Genomic DNA, 14394 nt, shown 5'->3' on the forward strand with positions numbered 1-14394 from the left:
TGGTCTGATTATTGTCAGATGCATTATGGGACATCACTTATAATTTTTTCAAACTATGGAATGAAAACGCATATTATCAGATGCAAGACGTTTCACGTATTAGTTACTGTAGCGGAGTGGCTCCAAGGTCCGTGGGACCAGTGGCGTAACAAAACTTCACCCTCCCCCACTGCAAGATACAGGGAGGAGGGGGTGCACGCTCCGGACCAATTCAAGCCCACCACCCATTCACAGTGCTGGAGGCCCCCCCCCATCTCACCACGGGGGCTATCATTAGCTACTGCGTGGAACATTTAGCTGCACTACACTTCCATCAAATGTCTTTCTTTACTAGATTCACTTTTATGTATGTTTCACTTCATGTCATTTTGTAATGAAGAGTTTAGGTCGTGTATTATTCGAGCCAAGGTCACACTAGAAGTGCTATTTAGACAAATCTAATGTGTTCAGGTTATGTTGCTACTGCCAAGCACATGGACATCAATTCACCGAAATGCCAGGGGTAGTGGAAGTGACCTCACACGCCCTTTGACCTCCACTTTCACTCACACACATACTTACTCATATGCACAATTTACACATATACAGGCTCTCACAAATAAACCTACTCTCACCCGCAAGCATTCACTCAACATACATTTTAAAGCATTTTTTACTTAACTCAGCTGCCAGGCACGGACATATTCCAGGTTATTGTACTCCATTTTTTTTTTTACAGTATTAGTGAATAATATATTTTATTCATTCATTATTAGTGTAATAAAAAATCGCCAGAAAATAAAGAGAGTGGAGCCCCAGCTGCCCCTGTGTTCCTGGCACTGAATTTGCCACCTCTGAGGCCAGGGGACGCAAGCCAGGGGTCGCAGCTGCTACCCCTGGTCACCACTAAATGACGTCCATGGCCGAGTAGGGAGTAAGCAGGGGTATGTTCAAGGGCAACTCTATGGTTCAAAGTATAGTACAGTGTAAAACTACCAGACACAAAGTAAACTAACAGACGCAGAGCTTGAAATGGAGATATGAAAGTGCAGGTGCTCTTCCATTAAATGCATTGCACCTCTGATAAGAAGTGCTGGTTCTTCCTCTCTTTCTATTTAAAGCAGTGCATTACTCAGGTACCTGAGAGTACATGTTCATTAGAAGCACTGAGACAGAATAAAACACAAAAACATATGGAACACAAAATCTACACGTACCTGAAGTGCCCCACAAAGAGAACTCCAGGGAAGTCTGTCTGGTGAATGGAAGGTCTAGACTGATATTTGTAGATACTTCTGGTAGATGGCCCACATATGTCGATTGGGGTTGCCAGCAAAAATACCGAAAGCTGCATTCTTTCCATTTTCCACCAGTTTTATAAAGCAGGGACTTCTCAGCCTATTTTCGTCTGCTTTCTACCACGCAGTTCTCTGATTATGTTATCCATTAGCTTTGTTTGCTCTCTCTTTTTGGGCTGGGCCACTAATGTGCAAGTAACAGGATGTTAAGTTGAAGTCATTTAAATAAATCAGTATGCATAAACGCAGTGCTCATTCCCTGATCAGGTGATACATGGCTCGATGTCACAATAAGACATCAGTCTTCAAGGATTTGTCAGGCGAGGCCCCTTGAGTTAGATTACTTGATTATCCCTCTTTTTTACTAAGATAACAAACTATATATGTATGGGGTTTTGCATATTGCAAACCTAACTAGAAAGCAGGAATTGGCTCCTCCCTAGAAAATCACCATACTCAAAGCACAAATGTACAACATATCCTTTTGTATGTAAGCATTTCATTTGGTTATGTCTAGATATGTACATTTCTTTGTATACATATGTATAAAAGTTATGTTAATAAATAAATAGAAATTCCTTAGGTCTGCTTAACAACTGTACATATTACTTACGGTTATATTATTCTATGTTTAACATGTACATAGGTCACTGCATAGTTTTCATATAAGTATTGGATTAGATGCTTATGGTTCTCCGTTTACTTATCTATCACAATATGTACATTTTTTCATAACTATGTATCTACAATTGCTTCACTATTGAATTATTGAAAAGAAAAAAACAACACACACATAAATTAGCTTAAAGTACAGCAACACTTGAAAGTCTATTTCCATGTAGTTATATATTTATTACTTTACTCCTACTGTAAAAAGAAAACATTTGAGTCTCTGCAATGCACTACCCTATGTTTCACCCTATGCCTCGCTCAATATGTCCTCTGCCTCCACTCTCTGACTTATCCCAGACCTCGTTCTGCAACTATGATCTCCAAAATAACCCTTTTAGAGTCTCCTTCCTCTATCCCTCCTTGCATTACCCCAACCTCATTTTATTACTAAGATCTCCCAAACAACCCTTTCTATATTCTTCCCTTGTGCATCCCACATTAGACTCATCCACCACCTCTTTTTAATACTATGATCTCCCTAGTCCATTTCTAGAGACTCTTCCCTCCTCCTTTCCCTCCTTTACTCATCCCAAAGCTTCTCCTACATCTAGCTCCTGCAAGGTGCATTTTCTTTTCACAACACTTAATAAAGCATGCTCTTCCTACGCTGGAAAGATGTTTAAACTTAATAATCGTTGGTTTCAATTTAGATTGGTCTCTTGTCTATGAATGGCCATGTAAAGTGAAAGTTCCATGTGTATCCTGTGTATATGGCTGAATTTACTACTTTTACATTTTAAAAGATTTTTTGGGGTAAAAACTAATTTTTATTAAACAAAGCTCATCATACAGTACAGAGCTTGACGAGACATTGCGGGTACGAGGACACAATACGGTACAGAATAAAAGACACAGAGTGGTCAAACAACATCTTTGAGCATACAATTAAGTACGAATTGGCACTTTTATGGTAACAGGTAATGCTTCAATACTTCAACACTTCACTTCCCCCATGGTAAAGAACGAGAGGGCCAGATTAAATGCTGATGTTTCACCCCCAGGGTCGGGCCACTGTATTCCCACCAGGGGCCCCAAACCCTCTCCCATGTTTTGGGGCAACCAATGTTGTGGTAAACTACTTCCTCTGGCACCAGTCAAGGTCAGCTTTCCACTCAGTCACAGATGGGGGAAGAACCACCCCCGCCGTCTGGCGATACTGCGATTCGCCACTCCTGCCGCCAGTGCAAGCCAGATCTTGGTGTACCGGGCCAGTTGTCCTCCCCCTGCACCACCAATAGCAACCATTTGGCCTTCATGGGCACCCACACAGACAGGACCCTAGACAACGCATTCCGCCAGTACTCTTGGATCTTGGAGTAGTCCCACCGAATATGAAAGAAGGTTTCATCCAATGTGCACCCTCTCGCACATAATAGTGTGTCCGCTGTTACTATTTTATGCAAAAGAGAATGGGAATAGTACATTCTGTGCAGGATTGTGAGCTGTATTAGTCTGAATCTAGCTCAAATAAGTATTCCTCTGGGGCCCTGTAAGGCCTCAGCCCAGTCTTCATCAGCAATGTCTCCTAGATCATCTGTCCAGGAGCTTCTCAAGGGTTCAAAGGGGTCAGGGGAATTATTCCTCAGCTGCCAATAGATCACCAACACTCCTTTGTCTGGACTGAGTTCCACGAGCAAGCAATCTTCTAAGGCGAGAGTTGTCAGGCAGATTTGTCCCCTTCAGAATATGGACTATTGAACATTTGTGATACAAGCAGATTCGTCTCAAATGTAAGAGAACTGTGCTTTCAGTAAAATCCACAAATCAAATTTTGACCACGGTATAACTTTTTGCACTAGAGGGTTATTTATTCTGCCCATGGTGCACAATTTAGCCAAAACTCCAAGGTGATTTAAGGGGGAGGAGAGAGGAACAACAGGGGAATACCATACGTATGTCCTACATTAAATTCTTCCAAATATGGGAGCACATATTTACTATTTGAAACCGTTCACTGTGAGATTTTGGTTACTTTCAGCAACTGGTTGAAATAGCTCTGATCCATTAAAGTTACCCTGAACCTTGTTAACCTGATCGGGCTAGTGGCTTCATCAGGACTACCAGAGTTATTGAAGTTGACCCCTCACTGGTGAAGTGGTTGAGGCTTCTTCTTTCTTCCGATGTCCCTTGCCCTCTTTGTATCCTTGGTAGGCCCAATTAGGAATTGGAAAGTACTCTATATATTTGCAAAGGCTGGCAATCATTATTTTGCTTACATCTCTTTCATTCATGTGATCTAACTGTAAATTCCTTTTAAATTCAATTTGCTGTACGAAGTTTGTTTCCTCCATGTTGACAGTTGCTCTATTATTAATCTTTGTTTTTGCATGTATATGTTGTTTAAAGCACATACACCATACTGTGGAGTGTTCACCAGCATTTTGAAAAGCCTATATCAGACTTATGCTAAAAAAATAAACCAGTCATCCAGGGGCAAATCCAATCTCGACAATTTTGGGAATGACCAGTACATTGGATCCCTCACTTATCCTTGTTAAAAAAGAACATCATTTACAGTTGACTGAATATCCCCCCACACACACAGAAACACGCACACCACACATCACATGCATGCACACAAGCAAGCACACACACACAGCAACTTAATACAATTCAGACCTGTTCACAGTAGTTCACAAATATGACAGGTGTAATCCTTAAATCTAATTATTTCAGAAAGCTTTCTGGTGAAGTGTGGCTTTCAAACCTGCAGTAATAAGGACGGCTAAGGCCTAAATCCGGCTTACCTTGGATATTTGATTTTAATCTCCCCTCTTAGTTTTGAAAAAGAATGGCTTTCTGCAGTCTGAACCCCTGCCTGCCTCACAAACCCTATCACAAAAGGATTTCAAATGCATGGCTTCCACACTTCGGTGAATATCTTTTATCAAAGATTTCTTCCAGACCACAGAATATAAACTAGAAAGCAATACTCATAGTAACAGGCTGGGCGGCTCCCAGAATCTCTCTCAAAAAAGACAGCACAAAGTTCTACTGAATAAATACATATCTAAGTAGAAAAAAAGAAGGGAGTCTAGTCACAGATTTTACAGGTGGCTGGTGCTTAAAGTGGGATGAAAAAGGTAGGCAGCCTCAAAAAGGGGCGTAGCCAAAGAAGTGTAACTAGGAATATTTTCCAAGCGGTGAGGCCTGTGCATTTAAAGGTGTGGATAAAAACGTGTCTGTGATTCACACAACCTGCAACCTTATCAGTATGTTAGTGCCTTTCTGTGAGTTTTTGTTTTTACATCCAGGCATTTCACACTACAGTGAACATACACTTAACACAAGCCAAACTTACTGGCTTTGACAGTGCTTGTTAGCAGTATCAGATAAATGAACAAAAGCAATGATTGTGTTGTAAATAGTTTGAATTGAAAATATTTACATTTTCAAAAATAAAAGTGAATTGAACATTACCAAGATTTGTGGAATGAGTAGTCTCTGTCATTCATGTTCTCCCCTTCGCAACTATCTCCTCTACAGTCTCTCACTCTATTAGACATGTACATCCTTTTACTCCCCACATCTTTCAGAAATTCTCCATCCATACTTCTCGGTTGCCACAGTCTGCTTCATTATCGCTGTCTTTTTACTCTGTACTTCTGCAGGTACTTCACTGCATCAGCTCGAGCTTTCACTGTGATCTCCTCCTCTCAATGTCTATCTCTCGCTCTGAACCCCTTCCCACAAACAAATGCACACATCACATACACACACACACATGCACACACTCACTCTTTCTCTCTTTCTCCCTCTCTATTTCATAAACTCATCTTCTTTCCCTTTGGTACTGTCAAATTTTGGGGAGAGGATGTAGCCTTACGGCTAGAGCGGTCGACCTCGGACCTGGGGAACCTTGTTCGAATCTCGGTAACGACGCTCAACATCCTGTGATTCTGGGCAAATCACGTAATCTCCCCGTGCCTAACAAAAATGAATGTGTTCATCTATAACGAAACTTGTGCTCATGTAAAGTGCTCTGATACCTGATTCCTTGGGTCTAGTTCACCTAATATGAACTCTAAATAAAAAAAGAAAAACATTCAACAGCTGTCTATATCTTCTTCACAGACATTCACATAAAATGGCAATCACAATTATGTGAACGTCTTCTGTGTGTACTGTTAGACCGAGTTTAGTCCCAGACATTTTGTTTTTTGGCCTCCTGTTTTTGACCCTGTTTTTGTTGGTTTTAGGCCTCTGGGCACTTTGCCATTGCTGATCAGTGCTAAAGTGAATATGCTCTCTATGCAAATTGGGAATATATATTGGTGTTTCCATGCTTGGCTTATTTGACTCACTAATACGTCCCTAGTACAGTGCACTGTATGTGCCCTGGGCTTGTAAGTCAAATGCTGCTAGTGGGCCTGCATCACTGATTTTGCCACCCACACAAGCAGCCTTTCAAGGGATCTCAGACCTGCCACTGCAGTGTCTGCGCACAGTCTCTACTGCCATGTCAACCTGGCAAGTGCTCCCACTTTCAACGAACACAGCAGAACCTGTTTGGGTTTTAATCAAACAGCACAGCCATTTCAGCAACTGAATGATTCAAATTAATTGAGTTCTCCATTTTATCTTCGTTTAAACTCCACGCTTACCCCATCACTCTTTTTCCCTCTATCTTTTTTTTCATGTTTTCTTCAATTAATTTTATTCATTTCGTAATTATGCTAAGCTTTACACATCAGCAAAGGACACCATATAATTCCACATGTTGTGTTTTCATTTTAAAATAACCCAATGCATTTCAGGCACCCACTTGCCAGGCCCTTACCTTCCCATGTATTACATTTAAGACACCCCTAAGGTAGGCCCACTGTACCGCTGTGGGCAGGGTCCAGTCTATGTAAAAGATTAGACATGTACTGATGTGTGTGACATGTCATGATAGTGAAATACAGTGTAATTTGTTTTTCACTTTTGAAAGGCTAACTATCGCTTAGGAAAGACTGGGAGTTTATTTCTAACATATTATAAGTATAACTTTCCATTGGGACAAGACAGAAAGCTGGAGTTTAGTATGCCTGGACTCAGAATATAAAAATGCATCTTTTAATAAAGATGATTTTTATATAGTGTGTTTGAAAATATCACTTTTAAAAAGTGGGTATTTTCTTGCTTAGCCATCCTGTGTGTCTCTGCTGGTTTATGGATTAACTGTATGACTTTGGAGTGACAGGGGCTAGGGATGTGCATTAACTGTAGACAGCCACCGGGTAGGGGGGTTGATGTGTGACCTGCCTTTTCTGGATGATTCACGGCTGGGCTGAATAGACCTGGGCTGCATTTAGAGTAGGGGGAAGAGATTTCCTTTCACATGAATGGGCCTGGTCTGCCTTACACAATGCTGTCTTCATCTCCTTCTGGGAAGCTGGACCAGATAGGACAGAACTGGTTTTCAGTGAGCAAAGAGTTTAATTGCCACAAGGGAACAAAGAGAAATGGAATATGAATATTGGGGCCCAGACCTGAACATTTTAGCATACTTCTGGACTCAAGAGGACCCTCAGCCAAGGAGAAGAGCTGGGAAAGCTGAAGATGAAGTACTGCCCCTTTGTTGTGTACTGTCTGGGGTTGGTCTGCAGTGGCTGTTTCTGCCAAGGAGAGGAACTGTGTGTGTATCCTGCTTGAATAAAAGCTCAAAGGGCTTAAAGTAGAGCTTGCTTCCTGCTCTGAAGTCTCAGGGACACAAGGACGTCACCACCAGTTCCCCTGAACTCTCTTGCTGGGAGTTCTGACCTGCCAAGATGTGCCTGTCCCTGTTTTGGGCCTCTGGAGATTGTCCTGCTGCTGGGAGCTGGGATGCATCGCCACCATGTGAGAAGTATTTCCATACATCGCCATCTTGCTGCTGAAGAAACAGATTAAGCGCCTGCCCGTGGTTGGAGAAATCGCAGCACGCCGAATCCCGTGCATTGATCTCCGAAGTCCGAGATCACCGCACCGATTTCGACACAGGCCCTGCTGTGCAGCTGCAAGAACAGATGCATTGTGGGACCGCATCTAGAGAGACCAACGCAGCACTGTTGCCACCACTGCTGCATCGAGAATCGACAACTCCACGATGCCTAAGCATTGCACCGGGGCGCCAAGTCTACATCAACTCTGGGTTGCAATAAGAAACTGATGCATCAACTCCCCGCACAGTAAGAAACTAATGCATCACCTCCCCTTCAGCAAGGAACCAACACATCACCTACCCTGTGTGGCAGTAAGGAACCAATGCATTACTTCCCCTGGAGTAAGGAGCTGATGCCTCACCTTCCCTGGGCATAAATAACTGATGCACCACCTTTCTTGTGGCTGTTTTTCTATGATTTTCATGCATCCAAGGTACTTTCTGTTGAAAGTGTTGCATCTAAAGTTTACAATGGACTGAACTGTTTTCACCTTCTAAAAGTCATATCTTGATAACTGTATTGTGGATTGTAGTCGTTTTGGTCTTTTGTGGTTTAAATAAAGATTACTTCTTTTTCTAAACTGGTGTGGTGTCCATTTGTAGTGTTTTCATTGGATTATTGTATGTGTGCACAAATGCTTTACACACTGCCTGTCTGCTCGTGCCAAACTACCAAGCGGGCGAGCAGGGGTTATTTTAGAAGTGTAGCTCCCTTACCCTGACTAGGAAGAAGGGTCTCTACTTGGACAAAGGTGCAAACCATTGCCAACTAGAGACCCCCATTTCTGACATGTACCCTCTGCAGAAAGGTCAAGGATTGGAAGAGCATGAAGAGCATGTAGCCTGACCATCATTATGACCCACTGTCAGGGACTTTTTAAAACTTGCATTGCTCTGAGTCTCCACTCCAGAGTTCTCAATTGTGCCCAGTCAAGAACACCCACGCACAGCCTGCATTCACCCATATGTCTAGAGGTGACTGAGTTCTCAGCATACACTATTCAAGGGTTATGTATTGTAATGAAACACTTGCAGAAACACAGCATCCGGGAAAAATAAACACTCTGAGTGAATACAAGATGAAGTAAACATTTGAAATGTAAAAAGGGACTGCACCACTTCTGTGGATTACCATACCAGTTATTATAGCTATTGTTGAGAAATGAATTATTGATTTGTCCCTAAAGTTAAAAATATGAATATAGGGTCCTGTAGGGACCACTTTCAAATTCACAATTTGATTGCTGCCAGCTCTGAAACACAAATGGACCTGCCCCACATATAGCCATGCTAGTGGCCCTATTTACAGTTTTGCGCTAGTAACAGCCCAATGGCTCCCTTACAGAAAATCCACTACATACTGGGCGTAGAGATTCCTGGCACATGCCATTGAACCACCAGGAGCATATCATTACATATGTAGTGCCCCTGTCAGCTGTGCTGAAGTGCACCACCCGCTCGCACATCTGTTCTGCTCTGTGTCCAATGCACCATGATACAGTGGAATTTAAGAGAGGAGTTTTACTGAAAGGGCGTGTACAGCCTTGAGCTGCACCCTTCCTCCTCAGTGCCACCAGCCCACCACTCTGTGAGAGGATTTAGGGGTCCCTGGAACAGAACCTTTTGCAGTCTTTGACTTCCAAATATGCAGGTAGTTAAACAATTTCTGCTTGCTGGGGGAGCCTTTCAGCCCTCATTTATAATAATAATCTGAGGGGCCTTCCTCACAGACAGCACCCAGTATCATTTGTTCAGTCATCACTGTTTTATGTAAAAATCATGTGTGCTTCCTGGCCCTTCACAAGCGGGTATCATTAAGAAGCAGATATAAGACTGAGCTCGAGCACCCCCTCCATCGCTTGAACAGGGGGCGGGGATCAGTCCTCTCTGAAGTGGGCAGAGTCTCTGAATGCCCAGGCCCTCCTGCAGAAATGTGGCTGTTGCCTACTACTGAAAGTGTTCACACCTCCCAGAAGGAACTATCCCCTGAGACTGAAACTTGGGCTCCACCTCCTTGTGAAGTGCTCTTTCCCTCTGGGGGCTGTCACTACATTCCATGAAGTACTATTTGGCATATATTAGAGGTCTCATCTAATTGTCATGGGCATCTGCCCCTACAAATGAGTTGTTCCTGTCACTGACACGCACCAGTTCTCAATGTGTGGCAGCAAATTTAGAATTACACATCACTTTGTGGTCCCTTTTGTAAATTCAAAAGAGTGGCAGATGTCAAGCACCAGATGCAGAGGCCATCTATGCCAGTTCCACCTGGTGCATTAGAGGTTACCATCTCAAGACAACTCGGTCCTATAAATATGTTCATTAGGGGAGTTTATAAAATTGCAGTTTCCTTCCCTCTTCAAGAAGTTGGGGTGGCCAAGACAGTCTTCTGGGACAGGCAGGGTAGTTAGACTCCAGATGGATAAGAGACTACGGGGCATATTCTCAAGGAGCTATCGCTGAGTTAACTGCACTTTATCACAGCCCAAGTCGCGATAAATTTACTGCCCCATTCACGAGCTGCTGCTAACAGCCCATAGCACCAGTTTACCTGCGATAGCAGCCACAATAAACATCGCCACAGATGACCCCCGCTACTATCGCTAATGAGATGCAGAGTAGGCGTTCCTGAGCAAAAAGCAGCGACAACACTACTCCTCAACATTCTCAACGAGCAGCCAAATTGGCGATAAGATCACAAAACATGCGATAAGGCACGTTAGCAGCAGCAAACTAACACCTGCGCTGACCTGGTGTAAAGTCGGACCGCAGCCTGCACCACAAAAGGGAGGCCAGCCCAGAGCCACACCTGAAGAACAAAAGATGCAATGGAGCCACTGAACATGTGGCCCGGACACTCAAGAGGGCCACAACACCCACCGCCACCACCCCTAGAACAACACCCCCACCCCCAAACCCCCATCGCCCCCGACCAACACAGAGGCAGCGAAGACAAAGTCAGTGATCCTCCGAAAATTCACCAACCACACAGACCCAACACCAGAGAATGTCATAGCCCACCACAGGCACAAAAGATCAGCCATCCTCCGCATCCTGACCACCATTGCACACAGGTGGACGGTATCAACACAGCGGACAACCAACATCCCACCGCAGACCAAGCTGCTGGTCGTGATGCACCTGTTGGCCACTGGTACCCTCCAACCAACATCTGCACGAGTCGGAGGAGTCACACAGCCAGCCCAATTCAAGTCCCTCACAACGATCATGGATGACACCATCAGCTTTGTACCCCACTATCTATACTTCCCCCACACTGTGAAGGGACAGCTGGAGAACAAGTAAGGCATCTACGCCACAGCTGTCTTCCTGCACGTGTCAGGGGGCAATTGACTGCACATATGTCCTACTTGTGCCCCCTGGTAACACTGCAATAATAAGGGCAACAGAAAGCGCACAAATCCCACCAATGTCTAGGCAATATTGGACCACTGAGGAATCCCTGCCAATGTCACCGCCAAACCCCCAGTCAGTGTGCATGAGCCCTACACCTTCCGACAGTCCATCATCAACCTGCGTTACCAGCTTGGCACCAACGGAAATGCACTGCTTGTTGGCCAATACCAAATGAACACACCACACACCTCAACTCCACAATCATGCAACTCACAACACAGGAAATGCACACATCACAAGCTCACATACAACATGCACACCCACCAGACACGACAGAACAACTTATTGCGGGAACTTGGGCCAGCCAAGTACATTAGCCATCAACGGCATGGCACCTCAGCCACACAATAGCAGGATGTGAGAACAGGTGGGGACCAGGCATTTGCGAAGGAGGCAAGTGACACATGAATGAGAATGTACACAATGCCAAGTGAGGCCTGGATGAGCTGGACAGACTGCAGTATGCAGACCACACACATATCCATGTCAACATACCCCGCTGGTGTATGGAGTGTAGTGGACAGTGGACGCAACCATGTCACCTCAGCCAGTGGGGAGGTATGCAGGAATGTAGCCTCTTACGTTCCCCCGTAAGCGTGAGTGGAGTGGGCTTGCCTGGCATATGCCAGGCCAGCTTAGGGGTGTGAATAAAAGGCACATAGCTCTGGGCGTGGTTCTCTTCGGGAACGCCCCTCAGCCTGCCACGAGGCTGATGCAGTCGCAGTGAGCAGGGTTGCCTGCAATCCTGTGCGCCTGTTGCACCACTGGACGCTGGCCCCCGAACCAGTCGTACCCGCATCTGCGCACCCAGGTCTCAATGCCCACCCTCCGACACCGGCGTGTATCGAAGAGGGCCCATCACGTGCAGGTACAAGCTCCAAGCCCAATGTCCGCGACCCTGGTGATAGGTTTCATTTTCTGATGCCCCGCCCACTTACATTTACATTTATGAGTTAGCATAATGTGTCTAACTAATGATGTATTCATTTATGCATTTACGTTTATATTCTCCATCTCATTATTCATTTATGCGGGTGATGTTATTCAGTTTTCTTAGCTTAGCTTGTGTGCCACCATTTTGGGGTGCTTCTCTCTGCGTGCGAGTCGCACTCGCTCACTCCCCCTCCTGTTGGAATAGGAAAATCCCTGAACGCAGCAGCTTTCGTTTCTTAGCTAACTATGACCGAAACTAATAACAAAAACCCTAATCAGTAATGTTCTCATGCGCTGGAGATGCTGAGGCCCGTCTCCGCGGCCTTGGGCAGAGATAACCAAATGTTGCTATTGCAGGTGCAGATGCCTCTTGTGTGAGGTCATTGTTCACCCTCTCCGGGGTCCAGTACTTTTCCAGTATGGGCGTGTTTTACTTTGCTATACCATGTTATAATGTATTGCTGTGATGAGATGAGTCAGTCCTCTCGGCGCACTCCTAGGGGTGAGGTCGGACAGGGCCCTCTCATATGGGAGTTTGTGGCCTAATAAAATACTTCATTTATTCTTCTCCACTGTCCGGCTGACTTCTTACTTGGTAATTATAGGTGAGTGCGGTAAGTCACTCGGGTGGATTTGAGCCACGCTTACCAGATGGCGCCCGAACAGGTACCCCGCGATAAGGATCTTTCTCACCCGTAAGTGGGTAGCAGAAGGCCGGGGACCCTCGGGTCGGCACGGTGGATCCGGGTACCCATTTGATGCCGAGCTTGGTTCTCGCAGCGCTGCCCCACCCTGCTGATCGGGAGAGGTCCCGGTTCATGATCTTGCGCCGGGGTCCGGAAGGCTGAACTTTGGAGCTGACCGTGTTGGTCCCAGCAGCCGGCGGTGGAGAACGGTAGAGGTCGGTGCCGCTTATAGAAGGTGAGTGGTCCGACTGTTGATTGAGGGAGCTGGGACGCTCCAAGAGACTGGTGTGTCTCCGAGACCGGCGTGTCTCTAGTGGTTGGTGGAGCCCGTGTGCTCCTGGGGCTAGTGTGCTCCGGGGAACTCAGAGTGCGAGTGGTGCTCTGACAGACTTGGCGGAGATTGGGTGGACGTTTGTTTGTGGTCATCCGACCGGGTGGTACTGCGGTCGAGGTGTGGCTCATTGCGGGCAGATTCTGGGACTCACCCAAACCCCTAGTGTGTGTGGTTTGTTGGGAGCGGGTCCCGGGTCTCCCGTGGTAAAGTGCGCAGCGATCTGTAGTGCCGCCCGGGTGGCGGATGTGTTCCCCAATCTCGGAACAGTGAGTGTAATGTTCGGTCTGCGGTCGGGTCCAGGTTCCCCAGGACTTGGTCGACGGGCCTTGTCCCATTTTGGTAACACATGTTTGGCAGGGATTTGATGCATAGGAAGCGTGAATATATATGTGTGTGTGTGGTCTGGGTGTCGGTGAGAGGGTGAGTGTGAATTTTGTGTTGGTGTGTGATTGAGTGGGTGAAGATGCCGTGTTTCAGTAAGCTACGGTGCCTCGGGTGCTGCTGCGGCGCCTCGGACACTAGATTTGCTGAGAACCAACCCGCCCCAGTAGAGGGCTCACCTAATTTCGAGATGTATGTTAAACATGGATTGACTCCAATTTTGTTTAATACTTTGTGGCACAAGTATATCAAGGGTAACGTAGATTTGCAATGGCCGTTGACTGGTTCTTTCGATGTGGCAAAACTAGATTATTTGCAGGACAGATTATTTGCTAAGTATGTTCGATTCCTTGAGGATGTGGCAAAAAGAAGTAAGGGAACGACAGAGGAGAGAGGAGAAGGTGGCTCAGAAGAGAGCAGCGCAGATGATGGCACAAAAGGCGAGAGAACATACTAAGAAAGAGAATGAGATCCAGATTGAGCGCGCAGACAGACTTCATAGGTTACAGACGGATAAAAGCTATGTAGTAAGAGAGGAAGAGCAAGATGAGATGGAGGACATTTTGAATGTTCGGCCCCCTCCCCCGTATGCTCCGCAATCATTGTACCCCGTGTTGACAGGTTCTGCTTCCCCTGCGGTGGTTTCAGTTCCACAAATGGTTACTCCTCCCTTGTCCGGCACCCCCACTTCCTCTGTTTCGGCCCCTACTTTGTTGAGAGATGTTGAACAAGCATTGTCTTCTGTCACCTCTTCCGTGACTGCGCCCTTGGTTTCTCTCTTTGCGGCGA

At 45.6% G+C, this 14394-nt stretch overlaps 1 protein-coding gene across 3 annotated transcripts in view; it reads right to left on the bottom strand.

Moving 5' to 3' along the window:
• The window catches only part of OXR1 (oxidation resistance 1), a 1544927-nt gene that overhangs the window by 1197470 nt on the left and 333063 nt on the right, over nucleotides 1-14394 (bottom strand). For 2 of the 3 annotated variants that reach the window (XM_078686887.1, XM_078686886.1), the window contains exon 1: nucleotides 1197-1351. The exons of the other annotated variant lie outside the window; for it this stretch is intronic. In XM_078686887.1, coding sequence (XP_078543013.1) covers nucleotides 1197-1342 — 146 coding nt within the window. In that variant the 5' untranslated portion in view covers nucleotides 1343-1351. Of the gene's footprint in view, nucleotides 1-1196; nucleotides 1352-14394 lie in introns of those variants that run through there. 3 annotated transcript variants of the gene reach the window in all.

Source organism: Lissotriton helveticus, chromosome 4_1 (genome assembly GCF_964261635.1).
Source record: "Lissotriton helveticus chromosome 4_1, aLisHel1.1, whole genome shotgun sequence".
Taxonomy (NCBI): Eukaryota; Metazoa; Chordata; class Amphibia; order Caudata; family Salamandridae; genus Lissotriton; species Lissotriton helveticus.